We start from the raw sequence: 21,117 nt of genomic DNA on the forward strand, positions 1-21,117 counted from the left end.
ATTTTCATGAGCTCTCTTCATTAGCTGTCTGATAATTTTCATTGGATCATTCTATGTTTGGTGAACTTACCTAATGGAACTTAGTTCATTGGTGGTGGTGGTTCAGTCACTAAAGCGTGTCTGGCTCTTCTGCCACTCTATGGATTGTAGCCTTCCAGCCTTCTCTATTCATGGGGTTCCCCAGGCAAGAATACTGTTCATTGGTAAATAATCTTACTTGCTTACTTCAAAGCTGGTACATCACATTGATCTTTTGCCTTTCCTGTTTTGTATAATCACATCACCCCTACCTCCCATCCAAGATATTGCATGGCTTATTCTTACTTTTTCATAGGTCCCAATCCATTCTTGGCATTCATACCTTGGTAACAAGTAATTTGTCAAAGTTAACTTTGCTAAAACTACTTAATTAGGCATTACACATTAGAAAAATAAATATTTAATGGGTCAAATTTCTTTTTATCTATCCTTATCACTCTGCAGATAGCCAAAATATAGTACGAGGCTTTACAACACACTGAGTTCAACAGTAAAAAAAATATTCTTAATATCTCAATGAAGGGTTAAATTAAATAAAAAATAATGGCACTCATAAGTCATAGCATCATTAAAAGTTATGCTACAAAAAGTTTTGTAATAAATAAACTGAAATAGAACATAGACAGTGGATTTTTTTTTTTAACAATTGTTCTTTTTGCTACTATAATATGATACTTTCCAGGAATGACAGCAAGCTTCTGAACAGTCATAGACTTCATCTCTTCTTAAGGAAATCTTTTCTTCTAGCTATGGTCAAATGTTTCTTCATTAGTCATATGTCCATTAAAAGGGAACAATAATAAAAGCAAAAAGAAGCATTTCGAAAGATTATTTTGTATGATTAGAATATTCTATAATTTGGTATTATTTCTTATTCATCCTTTCATGCAACCTTATTGTTATTTTTAGTAATTTTATTCTAAAAGATAGATGAAATACTGACATTAAAGGAAATTAAATAAATGAAATGAGAAAAATTGGTAATGTTGCATAATAGAGTTTAAGAATGTCATTTCTTCCACTCACTGACTGAATAAAATATCACTGTGGGCTGACATAATTTGGAAAATTGTTATTCTCCACTGTCATTGGTAAATAATAGAAAATATAGAGTCAAAGGGGAAGGAAATAAAATGACACAAACTTCTGCTCTTAGTGAGATTTCCTGTAATATGGTATTTACTTTAAAAAAGTAAAATCCTGTTCTTCTGAAATGATAAATTTTCTGTGAAAATTTCTGATAAACACCAAAAATTAAGCTTAATCATTTAGCTCCCTATTCATGTCCCAGTGGTCAACCCTCAAATTTAAATTTATGATGTTTTCCTTAAAAATAAAATTAGTCTGTGCCAGCTCAACCATCACGGATTCAGATGCCTTTAAATATTAGCAAATATAAGCTAATTTTTTTTTTAAATTGAGGTCAGATTTGGTTGGCCCAAGGTCACACTAATATGTTGCTTATTGTCTACAAGTGACATTTGCTGAATATTACCTTAGGCTACATTTTTAGCATTCCCTCTGGCATGCTGAGATTAGATGTGACATTTCCTGGCCAGAATAAAACACAAGGTCGATTCTAAAGAATATAATACTATATTATTTCCATGCAACTTTGCATTTGCTTATCTATAGTACACAGGCAGTTCGTTTTAAAGCATGGGACTTATGAACCACTGCTAGGCACATGCTAAATCCTTCTCCTTACACGATGTCTCCCCACACTGTCCCAGCATGTATGACTATCTCCTGAGCCCTTTGCAGAGTCCCTGAGAAAATAACTGCAGTGGAGTTCAGAACGTTCCAGCTCCTACTATAAGAGGGTAAGGGAGTTTATCCTCCCATTGCCTGGGGAGATGACAGTTTCGTCAGGAAGGAAATTTCCCACTGAGATAATGTTATACAAGATGATTGGCATATGTAAATCTATGAAGGTGAAAGTGAAGTGAAGTCGCTCAGTCGTGTCGGACTCTTTGCGACCCCATGGACTGTAGCCTACCAGGATCCTCGGTCCATGGGATTTTCCAGGCAAGAATACTGGAGTGGGTTGCCATTTCCTTCTCCAGGAGATCTTCCTGACTATCATGAGCTAAATAAAAATTTGTAGAACACCAAAGAAATATCAATTATTTACAAAAGTACTTAGGAAAGACAACCCATTAGTAAGTTTGTAACTGGAAAAACAATTTGGAAATGTCATGAATTTGGTTTAATGTTTTATTTTTCTTCCTAAAGCCTTAAAAGGAAAAAGTCATCATAATAATAAAAACCCACCATTGGTCCAGCTTTGCTCTCATAATCACTCTGTTGCATTCACTTACCCTGACTAGAGTCAATTATTAAACGAAAATATGAATGTATACTTGAATTTTGCTCTCTGAAATACAAGGTTTGCAAAATTCAAGCATTTTTTTCCTCAACCAAACGTCTGTATACTTACTAGTTTAAAAAATTGTAAAAATAGATAGTAATCTCCAATACAAAGAAAACTGTCCATTTAAAAATTAAAATATGATCATAATTAATTTTCTTGGTTAGCTATTGATACTGAGCTACATGGCACAATAAAATATATTAAATATGTAGTTATGAGTTTATTTTGAACTAGGTCTTATCTAGAAAGGTACACCTAGAGATGGGTTTACAATCCTGATTACAGGATTGTATTTATCAGTAATTCAGATTATCTAAAAACTTATCTGAAAATAATACTCTCTCTTGATTTACATATTATCTACAAGCAACAGATACTATAACAAGAGGCCAATAAGTACCCATTTCCTTCTGTATGCAGCTCTCTGGGTTGGGATCTAGGAAATGTTACTCTGTATTGAAGGTGCCTGAACTATTCTACTTCAACCCTCTATATTAAATAAAGTGACTGTCAATATCCTAGTTGAAGCTACAGAGCACAGATAGCTCTTTATATCTATAAGGAATGCAATGAGCCATCCAAGCTAACTCAGCAGAGAGAACATTTACTAACAAAATGATCGTAGAGACCCATTGACTTGATGGATGTCTGGGACTGTGTAGGTAAGAGGTACCCATGATAAAAGTGGGAGCAGATTTGAAGTCTTTAACAGGCTCCTTTTAGCCATCCTAGCATGGTTTATTAGCGTGACACAGGCTCCCTGTTTTCTCTCTCTTTGATGATACTGTTCTATGAACCAATGAATGTTTTCATTTGGAAAATAAGAAAGCATTAACATGTTATCTGGACTGTGGTTTCTTTAGTGATACCAAGGGAATAAATATGTTAATTCTGTGCTTTGAGGAATGCATTGGGCAAGGGTCATTACTTCATTGATCTCATTGAACACCAAGTCCAGGTGAGAAAAAGTTAATATTATACACCTTGGACTATTTCATTATGTAAAAGTTTGACTTAGAAAATGGAGAATTTCAGGGATACTTGGATATACTTTTAGATGATGACTTTCAGATTACATTCTCACAAGTCACATTTAATGTTTAACTCATCATTTGTTAATTAGGATAACCTGAAGCAATTGACCTCAAACTACTGCTTGACTCTTCAGAAAAGAGGCAATCACTATGAAAAACTACCACATAAATCTTGAAATTGTCACAGGTCTTACACTAATAATTCTTTTTGATATAAAAAACAATCTTCTTCACATACAAGGAAATGTACAAAAACACATTCCTCGAGGAAATAGTGTTTTCTTGGCACATCAGGCCTTTTACAGCGGAGTTAAATAACAGCAGAAGTGCCAACTGGAAAGAGGTTTCCCTGGCTTTAAAACTGGAACAAAACAACTCTCAACATTTGCAAAACATTCCTTTATTATTAGAAATAAATTATTTGTATAAAAAATCGCATGCGTCAACCATTGCATTTATTTTTAGCACAACCCAGGGCTTCAATCCAGTCAGCCATTACAAGAAACGGACTCTTTGTCTTATACAAGTTGAACAATGTGGGACAGGAACGGGAGTTCTCACAATCACAGAAAAATACAAGAATAACATCAGACAAGGTTTATTTCATATTTCAACAGCATTTGTTTTTGTTTTTGTTTTTTTTTCACAAGCTAACATTAGTTTCCTTTTTGTGATTTTTTTTTAACTGCTCATGAATAAGCAATACTTTAGCTTGACACTCATTGGTTGCATTGTATAAAACGGGTTTCTTCACTCCCTATTATTAATACTTTTGGCTTGTGGCTACTTTTTGTTCCTTACAAGATTGACTATTGATTTGATTGATTGTAGTCTACAGAGATCTCCAGGAGTGAATGTTGGTGGTGTCACGTTCATTGTTTAAGATCGCATACCACATTTCTTCATATTGTATCATTTCCCTGTTTCAGATTGAGTGATTGCTGTAGCTGATATATGTCGTCTTGGTGGAGGAAGCTGTTAAGACAAATTAAGACAAATTATAGTACAGGATAATATATCAGTTTGTTAAAATGATCTTAAAATTCAAATCTTAAAGTGACTTCTTATGGTATGTGGTCTTTACAACATGTTATTTTAAACCACGTGTTAGGAATTCAGCAGCTGTAGAAATAAGCAGAATTTTTGATCTGTGAAACCACTAGTCTCATTTATAATAAACACATTTAGCAGAAAATTAAAAATATGAACACCTTGGTGTTTAATAAAGTTAGGTGAAATTCTATTTAATGTGTGTTTTGATTAACAGATTTACAGTGTAAAAAAATGAAAGAACAGATCAATTCTATATCCTGCAAAATAAAAAAAGACTTTTTTTTTATAATCCACATTAAAGACATCAATTTTTCGAGCCTGCTTAATGACCAAAAAAGGGTCAGTCATTATAATTAGTCATGCTTTAAGAGTGAATATATCTTTTATTTAAATATAATACTTTTAAACTCTAAAAGTGAATGCATTAAAATGTATTGCCAACACATATTTATGGTCTGGTTTCATGGAGAAGGAAACGGCAACCCACTCTAGTACTCTTGCCTGGAAAATCCCATGGACAGAGGAGCATGGTAGGTTACAGTCCAAGGGGTCGCAAAGAGTCTGACACGACTGAGCGACTTCACTTTCACTTCATCAAAAGGATACAAATGGAGATTTTTTAAAAAATAAAGACTTGAAGAAGCAAATGAATATTTAATTTTTCTGGTACCAGCTTACTTTGAAATAAAACCCATTATTGTAAGATTATTAAATAGGTATGAACAAGAAAATATTCTAAGTCAAATTGATATTCACAATTAAATTTCCAGAAATACAAGTCTAAATCCAGATAATTCCTTTGTGTTTTTGAAAGCTGTGATGGAATAAATCTCTGTTCTAAAATTCAAATGTGATGTTCTACTTTTCAGTGGAACTCTGGAATGAATAAGAAAAAAGAAGAAAAAATGCTAAGCGTATATGTTTCACTTTGTTGTTTAGTCACTAAGTTGTGTCTGATTCTTTAGTGACCCCCATGGATTGTAGCCCACCAGGCTTCTCTGTCCATGGGATTTCCCAGGCAAAAATACTGGAGTAGGTTGCCATTTCCTTCTCCAGGGGATCTTCCTAACTCAGGGATCGAACCCTCATCTCTTGAATTGGCAGGCAAATTCCTTACCATGGAGCCCCCAAGGAAGCCTATGTATTTCACTACATAAATCCAATTCACAGTGAAACAGATTTTTTTTTTTAGAGAATGATTTTCTTTTGAACACTGAATAAGAAAATTGTAAAGTTCCTTCTCTGAAATAATGAGTGATTAGACTCGTTCCATTTTAATGTACATGAACTCTGGTAATTGACCAGATAATTTTTTATCAGAACCAGCATTACCTAAAGACCATAATCAGTAAAATTAAAGCAAGTAGCCCAGGATGTGCCAGTTGTAGATGCTTTTGCTATTTTTATTTCATTGACTATTATGAGCTTCATGCCAAAAACAGGTGGGACACATCTGCATATCTTTCTATATCGCTCACATTAGGTTATTACTGACCTGCAATTGAAAGGAAATAGATCTTAGACTTAGTTTTAAGTTGCATCCTCTTTACAAAATGAGTGCAAAAACATCACTAAACCAGGTTACAGGGCCTCAGTGTCATCATTGATACACAATCCATAACATTGAGTTTTTGAGAGGACAGAGGCAGGGGAGATTTGTGGGGGAACAGCAGTTTTCTTAGAGAATCAATATGGAATGCTTTCTTTCTATTTACCCTTCTAAAAGCTAGGGTGTCTGCTCCATTTGGTTTGGTGTATAATGGGACAGTGATTTTTATGGTCTTTATTTCATTGTTAATTTTTTTCTTTCTTATTTGTATAATGCTATCATATGCCTCTAAATATTTTCTAAGAAAATAAAATCTATACTTCAGCTATGCTTTTGAAAGACTTTCACATGGTCTTTGTTGACAAGATGAAGAAAAATTATGAGTTAAAAAAACGGCCCTGAAAGAAAAATACTCAACTTTTTGCCATATTCAGTATATTTAATAACTAAATATGTAAGAAATATTTATCAGATTTGAAGATAGCTAGAAAGAAAAATTATGGAGGTAACAGAAAAACAATAGCCAAAAGACCTTGATGAAGATGATATTCAGATGTTACTCTTCAAGGATCATTCCAACTTTAAGACTCTAAACCTCTTTAGAAATTCATGTTTTATTTTTGTGCTCTTAGAAGTGACCTCCAGAAAAAGATGGTAGAATTCTACTGAGAACTAAGACTATAATTTACAAAAGGAATCATAATTTTTTTGATTAGAAAAGGGATGTAAGACTCTGAACACTTCTGAATTTTAAGTCTTATCTTTTCTATTATTCAGAGACCAATCTAGATTTTGTGGGCCAGACCACTAGGTAAAATGATAGTGCACACAATAAAGCAAGGCATGTGAATGTTTTTTGCAAGTCAATGCATATAAGGGCTTCCTAGGTGGCAGTAGTTGTAAAGAACCCGCCTGCCAATGCAGGAGATGCAGGCTTGATCGATCTCTGGATCTGGAAGATCCCCTGGAGAAGGAAATGGCAACCCACTCCAGTATTCTTGTCTGGGAAATCTCCTGAACAGAGGAGGCTTGCAAGCTACAGTTCATGGGATTGTTACATGTTGGACATGACTGAAGTGACTTAGCATATAGGCACGTACACACGCAGTGCATATAAAGGTTACGTTAGGACTTCCTTGGAAGTCTAGTGGTTAAGACTCTGAGCTCCCAGTGCAGGGTGCACGAGTTCCATCCCTGGTCAGGGAACTGAGTCCCACACAGGGATTTGGCACTGCATGGCAAAAAAAAAAAAAAAAATTCTGCTTATAGTTTATTAAATGTGTAATAATAGTGTGTCTAAAAATATAATGCACATACCTTAATTAGACAAAAATATTTCTAAAAAATACTAACCATCATCCAACAATGCAAGTTTGCCACAAATGCTCAGTTTTTTGGAAAAAAAAAAAAAAAAGACGCAGTATTTGGGAAACACAATTGAGTGAAGCTCAATAGAAGGAGGTATGTCTACAGATTTTCTTGGCAGCAGTGGTGCTTTTGCCTTCATCCCAGAAGTGTTATAGAACATAAAGGATTCAGAGATATACATATGAGCTAATGTAATACTTCTGATGATGAATATGCTTTGTGAAAATCAGGTTTGAATGCAGCAACAATGTATTTCCTGTGCACACACACTGGGTTTATAAGCCAGAGAAAGTGGATCTACCTCCAACAGCAGCTGTTCTCATGAATTATGCATGAACAGAGCTTAAGGACTACCATGTTACAGCATTTGTTAATTGGGTACCATTGATAAAATTCATATATATCAACTTTGTTCCTAACTTTCTTTTTAGGAGAAGTTTTATGAAACAACACTTGACCTTTTTACGTGTGAAATGTAGTATTCTGCAAATTCAATCATTAACATGGACTTGTTTGGTGTACCTTCCAGGTTCACATTCCTTTTATTTATTCTGCATACCTTTAGAAGCTTTAAAACCTTACATGTATGATCAGAATTTCAGGCATTAACAAGTCATCTTTAAGATGAAATGGCTTAAGTATGAGGGACTTGTAGAGATCTATCACTTTAAAGAAAAAATATTGCATGTATATCATAAATACAAAGCTAATTAAAAAAAATTCCAACTGTAAAACAGTAGCCATAATTATCAAAATCCTTCACACATTAAAAATAGAGATGCTAAAACAATAGTTTTTGAATTTTGTCTTCTCTTTTCTATGACCCCCTGGCCAATTTATATTTTCAAGACAGCAATGATACATCTACCTTTATACAGTGATTTATAGTTTACAAAACGCTATACTGTATGTCATTGTCATGTCATGGCAGTGAGGGTGATTTATCAAAAGTCTGATAGCAGAAAGTATGAGAGTGCAACAACATGGACACAGTCCCAGTGGATTAACCAGCCTGGGACTGATTGAAAATAGGCTCCCTCAGTTTTGCAAGGAGATATTTCAAATCCAAGGAGGTACAATAGTAGTTACAGAGAATTTAATGGCCAAAATTTTTCCAGTTTTCAATTAAACTCCCAAAGACATAAAATGTTCTCATAGAAGAAAAATATTGCATTTAAGCTCTTCAAGTTTTTGGTAGTTTTAGAGAGTTTGTGATTTTGGAAGACTTTTGACTCCATTCCAACCACTGGTACATGTGGCAGAGGGGATAGGCATCCACGGGGTCCATGGTCGCTAGGTGTCTAAGTAAGCAAAGGTTAATAGTGGTTAAAGGGAGTAGGATGGAAGAAGGATGTGTGAAGATTTCCTACACTCTTGAATGCCTGAACTGTAATCACTTTATCTGAGCATAATTTATTCAACCTTAAACCACTCCGGTAAAAGATGAAAACTACAAAGTACAGTTTAACCTTCTCTGAGGTCATAATTGACTTTATCTTGATTCACCTTAGCTTTCTTTCACCTTCTAAAAGTGAGCATTTGACTCCTCCAGAATATTATAGGATTACCCACCAGAGAGGCTCCACTTTTGTAATCTTTCATTCTTATTTCAGAAGAAATAGGGAATGTACCCATGCTATGAAATTTCCATTTCAGCATCAATAGACAATAATAGAAAGAAAACAAAATGTGTTAGACTTATTTCTATGACATGGGATTAGTCTTTATCAACACCAGAAATTTTCCCTTCAGGGAACCAATTTATTTTTTAAAAGGGTGGAAAAAGTTGATTATTTTTTTCCTTACTATGTACCAGAGGTAAATCCAGGATAACTGATATTTACTTCACTGTATATTTGTTTCCATTTGCAACCATATTATATAAAGTTCTTTGGATTGCTAAAAACCAAGTGCATCTATAGACTCTGGTGAGTCATACTGAGATGTGCCAGTGTTCAAACTGTATCACTGGTCAACAGTAGTTTATTGACATCCTACAATAGGTATTAACTTCCTGCACTGATGCTTTCAAGGCAGGAAAGCACATCAAGTTCTGCCCTCAAGTCACAAGCATTCTACTCTGATAAAATGCCTTTGAGAGTAGTTTTAGTACACCCTCTGCTAAATGCCCAAATAGCTCCACTATTAGTCAATTCCCTACCTATAATCACAGGTGGTTTTAACAATTTGATACCAAACCAATCCTTATTGTGCCTTCTCTTGTACTTATTTAAGGGTTCACATTTGTAGAAGAGTGAATAGATATATAGATAAATTTGATATTCAAGAACTGAAGGTCATCTTCCTAGAGGATCTGGCCAATCATTCCAAGAAGTCTGATAGTAATTGAAGCCAGTAAGTTCAATTAATACATGCTTATTTACTAAGGATAGTTCTGCATATAAGACATTAAAGTAGACAGTGTTGTAGATTAAGTTGTTATAATAATTGAGTCAGCTAAAATCAACCCAGTCATCCCTGCATTTCATGTCAAATGTAGAGAGAATAGGAGATATAGCCTCCTGGAGAAATCTGAGAGAGAATGTGTGTGTGTGTGTGTGTGTGTGTGTGTGTGTGTGTGTGTGTGTGTGTGTACACTCTCACTATATTCAACTTTTTGGTATTTGCAATACATACTTGCAATTTGCTGTTCTTCAATAGATACCAAGATGGACTTGAATAGTTCAGTTAAACTCTACTGGATTAGTTTGGTAATAATGTTTTATTATGTGCTTCTTCAGGGATGAATATAGAGAAGAGGAAGATAGGTGAGGAAAGGATAAGTGGAGTGGTGGTTGTAGCAAGAGTCCTATTTTCAGGGTCATGAGGCTTTCAGAGAAGAACTCTATCTGAATATATCTTAAGAATTAGAGAGATCAATGAAAGTCAGAGAAGGGGATTACTTTGGGGAAACAAATATAAACTATGACTTAACCTAACATGTTGGCCAACAAGTTTTCTCATTTCCCTAAATACCTAAATAGCATATTGTCTACTTGTATAAGGGGCTCCCTTGATGGCTCAGTGGGTCAAGAACCTGCCTGGAAAGCAGGAGACACAGGTTTGACCCCTAGGTTGGGAAGATCTCCTGGAGGAGGGCATGGCAACCCACTCCAGTATTCTTGCCTAGAGAATCCCATGGACAGAGGAGCCTGGCAGGCCACAGTCCATGGGGTCACAAATAGTTGAAAACAACTGAAACAACTTAGCACACACACATGTTATTTGTGTAAGATCTTTGGTAACATGCTCCATAAATACTAGTTAATTGCTAATTCTATGAAGAGAAACCCATATTGAACTATCAACATTTGGAGAGTGAACATGAAAGGATAATTTTATAAATGGAGCCTAGTTCCAAGCTTCAAGCTCTTTGACGCTTCACAAGAGAGACTTGAGCATCATCCTTTGTGAAAGAGAATTTGTGTCTGTGTTCATGTTCTGGAGAGGAGCCACTTGCATTGAAATCCTTTGGTTCTAACCAAACAGTTCTAACTACTGTGATGGTCTCATGGTGTGTGGATACCACCATGCCCCTGGAACCATGTTGTACAGTCCCCAAGACCAGTAGAAGAATGTTCAACGTACATCTATCAGGAAGTGCTCCCGCTCTTGACCATCGGAAAGTCTACGGATGACTTACTGTTGGTTTCAAGACTCTCACAGAGTTCACTTTTCACCTCGCCGTTTGGTCTGTCATTGCCTTTTTGGATCAGTTTGCTTTGCATGGTGGCAGCGGTCACCACAGCCTTGAAGCTCCTCTTGCGTTTTTGAACGTTCTGCTCTGGATGAAAAATTATAATATAAACCTTGGGCATATACAGCATGCCCAGAGACACCGAAGCACTTAAACTCATGGAGACAGTGAGTGTTGTTGTCTGGATGTACATCTGAGGAAGGAAAAGAGAAAAAATGGAATCAATGTTGGTAAGCCTGATCTAAGGTACAGCAAATAACATGGCCATTTTCTGAAATTATCCCAGCTTCTCTTCTAAAAGATCCTTATTAAAATTAATTAATTAATACCCTTACTTATAGTCAAACATTCCTTTATCCCCACCTGCAGATGTGGATAAAGTTGTATTATTGATAAAGCCCAATTCCTTAAAACAGACCAAAAAACAAGTAGGCTGATGGAGCTTAATTTCCTGCTTAGATTGTAATTAACCATATATAAGGAAAGGAACAAAACTAGTCTAGCAAAAGACTAACACTTTATGTCACACAAACCTTCTTCAGGGGGCTATCCCAGGGTCAAACGTTATCCTTTAAACAATAAACTTAACCTAGAAGGTAAATTATATACAGTAGAAATAGAGTGGGAGTGAAATAGTCCATAACATCACTATTTCACACCATTGCTTGAATAATACTAGTGTTTGCATCTACACATAATGACTTAAGTTGAGCTTCCAAACCTGATAAATCACAAGCATGCCATAAGGACTTGATTTTTCTAACAGCCTCTCCCACCCAAGGATAATTCTGAGGGGGTTCTAGATGACAGCATCAGATCAAAATAAATGTGGGTGCTTTTAGAAAATAATGAAAGACTTCCTCCTTCCAGGATTGAAATATGCCCTTTGGGGATGGGTCTTGACATCTGCATTTTGAGAATTCTCCCTCTGTGTTCATTTTTTATCCTTATTTCACTGAAATTGACTGCTCTGGTGCTTACAAAGAGAAGGCACTCTGGAAGATTTTTCTTTCTGCAATCTAGAGGTTAATGAGCTGAAAAAGTCAAGCATAAAATCATTGCTTTTGGCTTTTTCATTTTGTTATGAAAACAGACATGATAGTATTTTAATCTTTTCTCTTCCCCAGTATTATTGAGGTATAATCAAAACACAGAAATTCTATATATTTAAGTATAGAACTTAATATTTTGCTGAACATATTATGAAACCATCTCAATCAAGTGAATTAATGCATCCATCACAGTTACCGTTTTCTTTCTTTCATTCATTTTTTTTTTAATTTGGCTGCATCAGGTCTTAGTTGCAGCTCTGAGGCTCTTCACTGCGGTACATGGCTGTGGTTGCCAACAACATGTGGGATATTAGTTCCATAACCAGGAATCGAACCCATATCCCCTGCATTGAAAGTCGGAGTCTTAACCAGTGGATCACCAGGGAAGTCTCTTATTCATTCTTTTTATTTTATTTTACTTTCTGGTGAGAATGTTTAAGTAAATTTCTTAGCAAATTTCATGTGTATGCAGTTCAGTAATTTTACTATAGTCACATATTCATCTTGCATAACTGGAAGTTCATACGTTTTGAACAGTATCTCCCCAGTTTCCCTTCCCCCTGCCCTTGGTAACCACTGTTCTGCTCTCTGCCTCTATGAGTCTGCCTATTTAAAATATTTTTAAAATATTTAAAATATTTAGGCTATTTTAGAGCCAACTCACTGGAAAAGACCCTGATGCTGGGAAAGATTGAGGGCAGGAGGAAAAGGGGGCAACAGAGGATGAGATGGTTGGATGGCATCATTGACTCAGTGGACACGAGTTTGAGCAAACACCAGGAGATAGTGAAGGACAGAGAAACCTGTGTGTTGCAGTCCATGGGGTCGCCAAGAATTGGACACAACTGAGCGAATGAACAACAATTTTAGGTTCCACATGTAAGTGAAATCATGCGGCATTTGTCTTTCAGTATCTGGGTAATTTCCCTTAGTATAATGTCCTCCAGGTTCATCCATGTTGCCACAAATGTCAAGATTTCCTTTTGTTTTTTTTAAGAGTCAGTAATATTCTATCATATGAATATATCACATCTTTAAAAATAAAAACCTTGATTAACTAACATTTTTCACTTCCTGAGCTCAAAAGATAATTTTTCCCAAGTAAGTTGGAATACTGAGGCTACAAAGTAGCCATGTTTTTCGATTATGAAAAGATCCCTTTATCATCTACATGATCTTCATTAATATCTGTTCACACATAATGATACAAATGAAAACATAAAGTTGTCAGATTGCATCTGGTAATCCCCAGGACCCAAACAAATTGTGTCCTTTTTAATAAAGGCTCAAAATACATATACCTTCAAGGATAAATACTTGAATCAGCCTATGGCTGCCTTTTTCTAGGGGAGATTGTTTCTATTAACAGATGACAAAGCCTTGAGATAAGACACTGTCCAACATGTGAAAAGAACTTCAGGCACCACTAAAGAGGCTGTCCTTGTCTGAGAAATCATATCCTGTGGATTACTGAGTTTACTGTTCAGTTTATCTACCACTAAGGCTTCTCTTTGCTTAAAACCCTATCATGAAAAAAAAAAAACAAAAACCCTATCATGAGTGTGGGAACACCCATCATGTAGGGATATTTAGGATTGGCTTGTTTCAAAGTTCACCTCCTCCAGGAAGTCTTCCATGATAAATCTTATCTTAATTATATTGTCCTTATTTTACTTCTAAGCACTAATGCATTGAAAAATAAAAACACGGGAGCACTTGCTAACGTGTAACTATGTAATTATAGTCATTTATGTAAACTTTGTAATATTCATATAAAATATACAACTAGAGTATAAACTTCCTCAGGATCTGTAATCCACATTTTTCCTTACATATCTCTAAAAATTACATAAAAATTACTTAGATACCACTCATAATGCAGAAATTACATAATAATTACACAATAATTATGTAATATAATACGAAATTACATAATAATTATATACATAATGTAATTACAATAATAATTACTTGGAGAAGGAAATGGCAAGCCACTCCAGTATTCTTGCCTAGAGAATCCCATGGACAGAGGAGCCTGATGGGCCACATCCAAGGGGTCGCAAAGAGTCAAGACATGACTTGGCAACTAAACAACAATAATTACTTAGATATGACCCATTATTTTCAAGTATATGAAGATCTTCAAGAACCCCTTGATTTATAAAAATAATATAAAATACGTTTTCTATAACTTTCCACTCTGTCAAATGGACATCAGGATTGATGACATTTTAAGTGAGAAACACAAAATAATGAGATGTGAATCCATATTATATAGGTTGGGCTATATGTGCATGTGCATGTTAAGTCACTTCAGTCATGTCCTACTCCTTGTGACCCCACGGACTGTAGCCCAGCAGGCTCCTCTGTCAGTGTGATTCTGCAGGCAAGAATACTGGAGTGGGTGACCAGCCTCAATAGAGGCATCATGAAAATACATCCCTCAGCAAAGTGATAACTTACTACATGTCATGACCTCTCAGGCTCAGTTCAGTTCAGTCGTTCATTCGTGTCCGACTCTTTGCAACCCCATGGGCTACAGCACAGAAGGCTTCCCTGTCCATCACCAACTCCTGAAGCTTACTCAAACTCATGTCCATTGAGTCAGTGATATCATCCAACCATCTCATCCTCTGTCATCCTCTTCTCCTCCTGCCTTCAATCTTTCCCAGCATCAGGGTCTTTTCCAATGAGTCAGTTCTCCGGTGGCCAAAGTATTGGAGCTTCAGCTTCAGCATCAGTCCTTCCAATGAATACTCAGGACTGATTTCCTTTAGGATTGATTGGTTTGATCTCCTTGCAGTCCAAGGGACCCTCAAGAGTCTTCTCCAACACCACAGTTCAAAAGCATCAATTCTTTGGTGCTCAACTTCCTTTATAGTCCAACTTTCACATCCACACATGACGACTGGAAAAATCATTGCTTTGACTAGGCTACCTGCCAACAAGTGAAAACCCATACTATATATGAGAGAACTAAAGATCTACTACAGTTAAGAAGGTCCTGTTAAAATGTGACAATGTGCCTTTAAACCACATAAACCTCCCTACGATATGCCACCTAGTTTTAGGCAACTTATGAATACTCATAAGCTTCTCTTGCATTGGTTAATTCTCTTTGGATTTCTACTTATTCTCCTGCTAGTATTGCTTCAGAAAGGCCATGTAGAAAATGGGCTGCACAGAAAGGATATAAGAAAAAATAGAGCCAAATGCAAACTACAGATATAAATATTTTAAAGTCTCTCAAATAGGTAATCATCAGTTTTATTCAAGTTGGACCTAGCCAAGTCAATTTAACTTAAAAAAGAAACAAGAACCAAACATAAATACCTCCAGAGATCAAACAGCCATGAAATGATAGGAGCATCCACATTGATTATGCTCCAGCTCAGTTGCTAAGTTGTGTCCAACTCTTTTGGGACCCCATGGATTGAAGTCTGCGAGCCTCCTCTGTGCATGAATACTTCCAGGCAAGAATACTGGAGTGGGTTGCTATTTCCTCCTCCAGAGGATCTTCTCCACCCAGGGCTCAAACCTGTGTCTCCTGCATTGGCTGGTGGGTTTGTTACCACTAAGCCACCAGGGAAGCCCACCACATTGATTACTTGGATTCTTTTTATGTCTTTATCTGCTGGTCTTTTAAAAACACATAATACTAGACCAAACAATTCATAAACACCTTTCTAGTTTGAAAGTCTTATAAATTTTATCTGCTACCATAAATATACATGATAAATTTATTCCCCTTTTCAGAATACTTTCTGTAATATATAGTAAATTTTATTTTGCTAAATATTAAGCATGAAGTAGATTCTGGAATGCTGGTTTCCACATTAAATGTATTATTGTAGCCTGTCCTTTCAGCAAACCAACTCAATAGAAGATGTAATAAACATAGAATTAGGCCAAATTGTACGATGCTTAGTGTTTCAAGCTCTCCATTAGTCACTATGATTGCAAATTATGCCATAAGGCTGACCTTACTTATGTGCTTTTATGAAAATTTTAATGAGTTTACTATATAAAAAGCATTTATACCAAAATCATACCCTAAAATCTAAAACGTTATGATGGCCAAGTCTTTGTTAACAGGATTTTGGACTGTGAGTAGACAGTTTTTTAAGTTCATCTTTGAATATGTAATGAAATGAAAATGCACATATATTATAACCTCAGTGAAAGCAAAATAAGCAAAGAAACAAAATGCCACCACCTACTGTCATTCTAGAGATGCTAACGTCTTAGCATCATGGATGATAGGACTTTTAGTATCTCCCATATTTTGGAAGAAATGGAAAGATCACATTAAAGGATTGATGTTTCCAAAAACCTCCCGGATTTCCTTTATACCTGTTGAATAGTTTAATTATTTGAGTCCTGTCAGGAAGAAACATGATCAAGCAGACCTAAAATTGAATTCCAGCACCAGTGCTTATGATTTACAATTTTTTTAAGATATAGAGGTTTACAGAGAAACTCCACAGGTGCCCTGTGGGTGGTAAAGTTCCCTAATCGACCCACCAGGTGACAATCTGAACTCTAAAAAATTGTCCCTGGCAATTGAAGAGTTGTGAGATCTTGTTTTCCTCCCTGACCTTTAATTTCTTACCTATGAAATGGAGGAAATTAACACTTTTCTCATAGAAGGATTATAGGTGGAATGGCCTGGTAGTAGCTTAGTCGCTAAGTAGTGTCTGACTCTTGCCTGTCAGGCTCCTCTGTCCATGGGATTTTCCAGGTGAGAATACTGGAATGGGTTTCCATTTCCTTCTCCAGGGGATCTTCCCGACCCAAAGATTGAACTCATGTGTCCTGCTTGACAGGCAGATTCTTTATCACTGAGCCACCAAAATGGAGAAAAATAGTACTTTTTCATACAAAGGTTACAGGTGAAATGACATAATTTTTATAAAATTAGGCACAAAAGAGTAGTAGCTCAACAAAGATTATTTGCGCTACGACTTTGAATCTAAAAGGCTGCCAAAAAAGCATACTTCCAGGAATATAGAAGAGAGTGGTCTATGAGTCAGTTATCCAGAGTAGACAGTTTAATGAGGAGCTGACAGCCCTGCTCTGACTATATGATATAAAGGAAAGTGCCTCTGTAATTGTACTTTAAAGTAGGCAGAACAAAATTTTGCCTCAAAGTCAACTCCTATTTGCTGAAAGGGAGTAAAAGAGTGTACTGGCTTTCTATATCAACGTTACAGCTCACCAGAATATCCTAACTATATTAGGAGGGATAATATTTAACTCCCTATAGCCAACATAAATCCATTGAGAAATGCTGACAGTGGTACTGGATATGTTAATGTAACCTTCTTCTTTCCATCCTTCTTTTATGCTCCACCTTCTGCCCCCTATCACTCCAAGATATTAGTACTTGGAAGAAGGGGAGTGTCTTTTCTATTATGTCCACTGATAGCCTGTCACTCCCCTCTGCCTCTATGACCCCTGGACATTTTGTACCTGAAGCAATCAGATGCACTGAAACAGATTTAAATGATGTCTAGCTAAGTCAGGGAGGAGACGGCACAATAAGGCATATTAACATGACATCTTTTGTGGGACCTATTACAGATTCTTCTTCATTCTCTGCAGGAGTCATGTGTGCATATCCAGGATCTACTCAATGTAGGTCGTGACCTAGAATCACTAAAGACTGCAGGAAAAGTAAGGAGGGAAGAGGTTATATTACTTCAGGAGACAGGTCAGTGTTTGCCTTTCAACCAGCTGCCTGCACACAGAACTCTACAGATATCCAAGCTGGTAAGTTTTCAACTCCTACGTAACTAACTACTACTATGAAATCTAACACCCCAAATGGGTTTATGCCATTTGATAAGAAACAGATTATTTATTCCTCAATATTTCTGCCTTGCCCTGGATGGTTTCATCTCACTTTCTGCCAGCCAGCCAGGTCCTATTTGGCTGCCTTACACACAGTCTGACCAGTGAAAAAGCTACGTTTACATTTAAAGCCTGCCTTTCTCTACCCCTGTTCTCTACTCCCTCATCTGTGTGTCCACCAAAGTGACACCTGTATTCATAAATGATTTTTCTTCTGCTTTGCAGAAGGGCTTTGGTCAGTTGACTAAAATAATCTCATTAATTACTAGAAGTGATTAAAACAATTTTTTTTTAAAGATAGAGAAGTTTATAGAGAAACTCTGGAGTTGTCTTGCGGGTGATAAAAGCCTCAAATCAACCTAGCATGCAACAGTCCAAGTTAATCAAAACTCTCCTAACAACTGGACACAGCAGACACCAGGATAATGACTCAGTTCTTTGGGTTGACCCTGAGTACTGATGAACCATCCCAAGTCCATATTAATCATTTTTTCTACTTCATTTAGTTCAAATATCTTGCTGGCATCTTCTTCTCAGTCAGTTCTGAGAGATCCTCCTTATTCTGACATAACTAACATAATTACCTTAAGGTATCACAGGCCTCAGGGGTTCCCAGATGGCTCAGTGGTAATGAATATGCCTGCTAATGCAGAAGACAACAGATTCAATCCCTGGGAGGGGAAGAACCCCTGGAGGAGGAAATGGTAACCCACTCCAGTATTTTTGATGGAAAAATCCATGGACAGAGGAGCCTGGTGGGTATACCATGGGGTCACAAAGAGTAAGACACGACTGAGCATGCATGTATCCCAGACCTCAGTCCTTGGACATTTATCTCTGTCTGTCTGTCTATCTATCTAACTATCTATTGGACCAGCTTTCCAGGTGTACTGTCTCTTCTCAGACTCCTTCACTAGGAAAGACATCATGTTAAGTCACTTCAGTTATGTCTGACTCTTTGTGACCCCATAGAATGTAGCCCACCAGGTTCCTCTGCCCATGGGATTCTCCAGACAAGAAGGCTGTAGTGGATTGCCATTCTCTTCTCTGGGCATCTCCCCAACCCAGGGATCAAACCCATGTCTCTTATATCTCCTGTATTAGCAGCCTGGTCCTTTACCACTGGTGCCACCTGGGAAAGACATCATCATTGGTTTAATGGTCTTCTGTCACTGTTTTGAGATCTTAAATAATTTTTGAATGAGGAAGCCTGCCATTTCCACTTTTCACTGGACCTCACAAGTTATGCAGGTAGTCCTGCCTTAAAAACTATTTAAATCCTGACCAATTTAAGGCAGGAGGAGAAGGGGTGACAGAGGATGAAATGGTTGGATGGCATCACCGATTCGATGGACATGAGTTTGAGCAAGCTTCGGGAGTTGGTGATGGACAGGGAAGCCTGGCGTGCTGCAGTCCATGGGGTCTCAGAGTCGGACACGACTGAATGACTGTACTGAACTGAATTCCAGAATTCCCCTAGGAAGCTCAGCTGCTCTTCTGGGTAGCACACCCCACCCCTTGTATATCTGACATATGATACAAGACTCACAAGCATCTTCATCCCATCATCACTCCTAAACTACTTTTTCCAGTGGTTTCCTCATCTTAATTCCATCTCACCAGTTGTTCTTGACTTCTCTCTTATGTTTCTCTTCTCACTATGACTGAATTCTGTTGATTCCACTTTCAGAATCTATATAGAATAATTTTGTACTTCTGCCTCTTGTACTTCATTGGTCCTAGCCAAGATCATCTCTCATTTGGATTTTCAGTATAGATGTCCTGTTGATGGACTTCCCTGGTGATTCAGTGGATAAGAATCCACTTGCCAGTGCAAAGGACATAAGTTTGATCCCTGATCCAGGTAGATTCCACATGTTGCAGAGCACCTGAGCCCACAAGCTGCAACTACTGAGCCCACACACCCAGAGGCTGTGCTCCACAATGAGAGAAGCCCCTGCAATGAGAAGCCTGTGCTCCACAACGAGAGAAGCCCCCACTCACTGCAACTAGAGAAAGTGTGTGCACAGCAGCAGCAAAGACCCAGCACAACCAAAAATAAGTAAATAAATAATAAATCATTTAAAAAAAAGATGTCCTGTTGACATCTATACATCTCTTCTGCTCTTGTTCTCTTCTTTCTGATCACCTGACTGATTTTCAACACATCAGCTAGAATAATCCCATCATTCACAAATCAGAAGGTTTTTGAGTTACCCTCAAAACTCTACAATGATTTCTCATTGATGGTGTCCCCACAATGGCCTACAAGGGCCTCTGAATTGATCGCCCTTCTTCCCCTCATTCATTCTCGCCCCACCATTCTGGCCTCTTGGCTAATCTTAAAACATGTCAAGCACACTTCTACTTTGAACTTTTTAAATTTGATGGCTACCCCTTTACTTCCTTCAGGAAGTGTTCTTTTCTGAACTGTTCTTTCTCAGTGAATCCTTTCCTAAACATGAAGTTAAAGATTGTAACCCTCACCCCTTCACCAGCTTTTATTTTCCCAGGTTTATTTCACTCCTCAGTATCTAACATTTTCTAGCATAAAAGTCTATATATTTTACTAATTATATATTGTCTTTTCCCCTTAACTGGAATAAAAATCCCATGAGTCCAAGTATGTTGACATATTTTATTCACTGCTATAAATGACACCTAGAACATTGCCTGAATACATGAATTTTCTGTATTCTTTAAGGCATTCTTATTCTTGAATTTGACTTTTCAAGGAAATAACCCATGGGGACTTCCCTAGTGGCACAGTGGATGAGAATCTATCTGCCAGTGAAGGGAACACAGGTTCAATCCCTGGTCTGAGAGGATCCCACATGATGCAGAGCAACTACACCCATGCGCGACGACTACTGAACCGATCTGCTGCAACTATTCAAGCCTGCGTGCCTGGAGCCCAAGCTCCGCAACAAAAGAAGACACTACAGTGAGAAGCCTGTGCACCACAATGAAGAGTAGTCCCCACTCACGGCAACTAGAGAAAGCCTGCACACAGCAATGAAGACCTAATGCAACCAAAGAATAAATAAATGCATGAATAATTCCTTTTAAGGAAATACCTCATGCAATTTCAACAGGAA

General features: G+C 37.0%; 1 protein-coding gene across 4 annotated transcripts in view; it reads right to left on the bottom strand.

Moving 5' to 3' along the window:
• Positions 1-3,827: 3,827 nt before the first annotated feature.
• GRM8 (glutamate metabotropic receptor 8) overlaps positions 3,828-21,117 on the bottom strand; it is an 834,842-nt gene continuing 817,552 nt past the window's right edge. For 3 of the 4 annotated variants that reach the window (XM_043873262.1, XM_043873264.1, XM_043873265.1), the window contains exons 10-11: positions 11,061-11,307; positions 3,828-4,422 (exon numbers count right to left, since the gene is read on the bottom strand). In XM_043873262.1, the coding sequence (XP_043729197.1) occupies positions 4,373-4,422; positions 11,061-11,307 (297 nt within the window). In that variant the 3' untranslated portion in view covers positions 3,828-4,372. Of the gene's footprint in view, positions 4,423-11,005; positions 11,308-21,117 lie in introns of all 4 variants that reach the window. The other variant, XM_043873263.1, reaches the window with a different exon arrangement.

Source organism: Cervus elaphus, chromosome 18 (assembly GCF_910594005.1).
Source record: "Cervus elaphus chromosome 18, mCerEla1.1, whole genome shotgun sequence".
Taxonomy (NCBI): domain Eukaryota; kingdom Metazoa; phylum Chordata; class Mammalia; order Artiodactyla; family Cervidae; genus Cervus; species Cervus elaphus.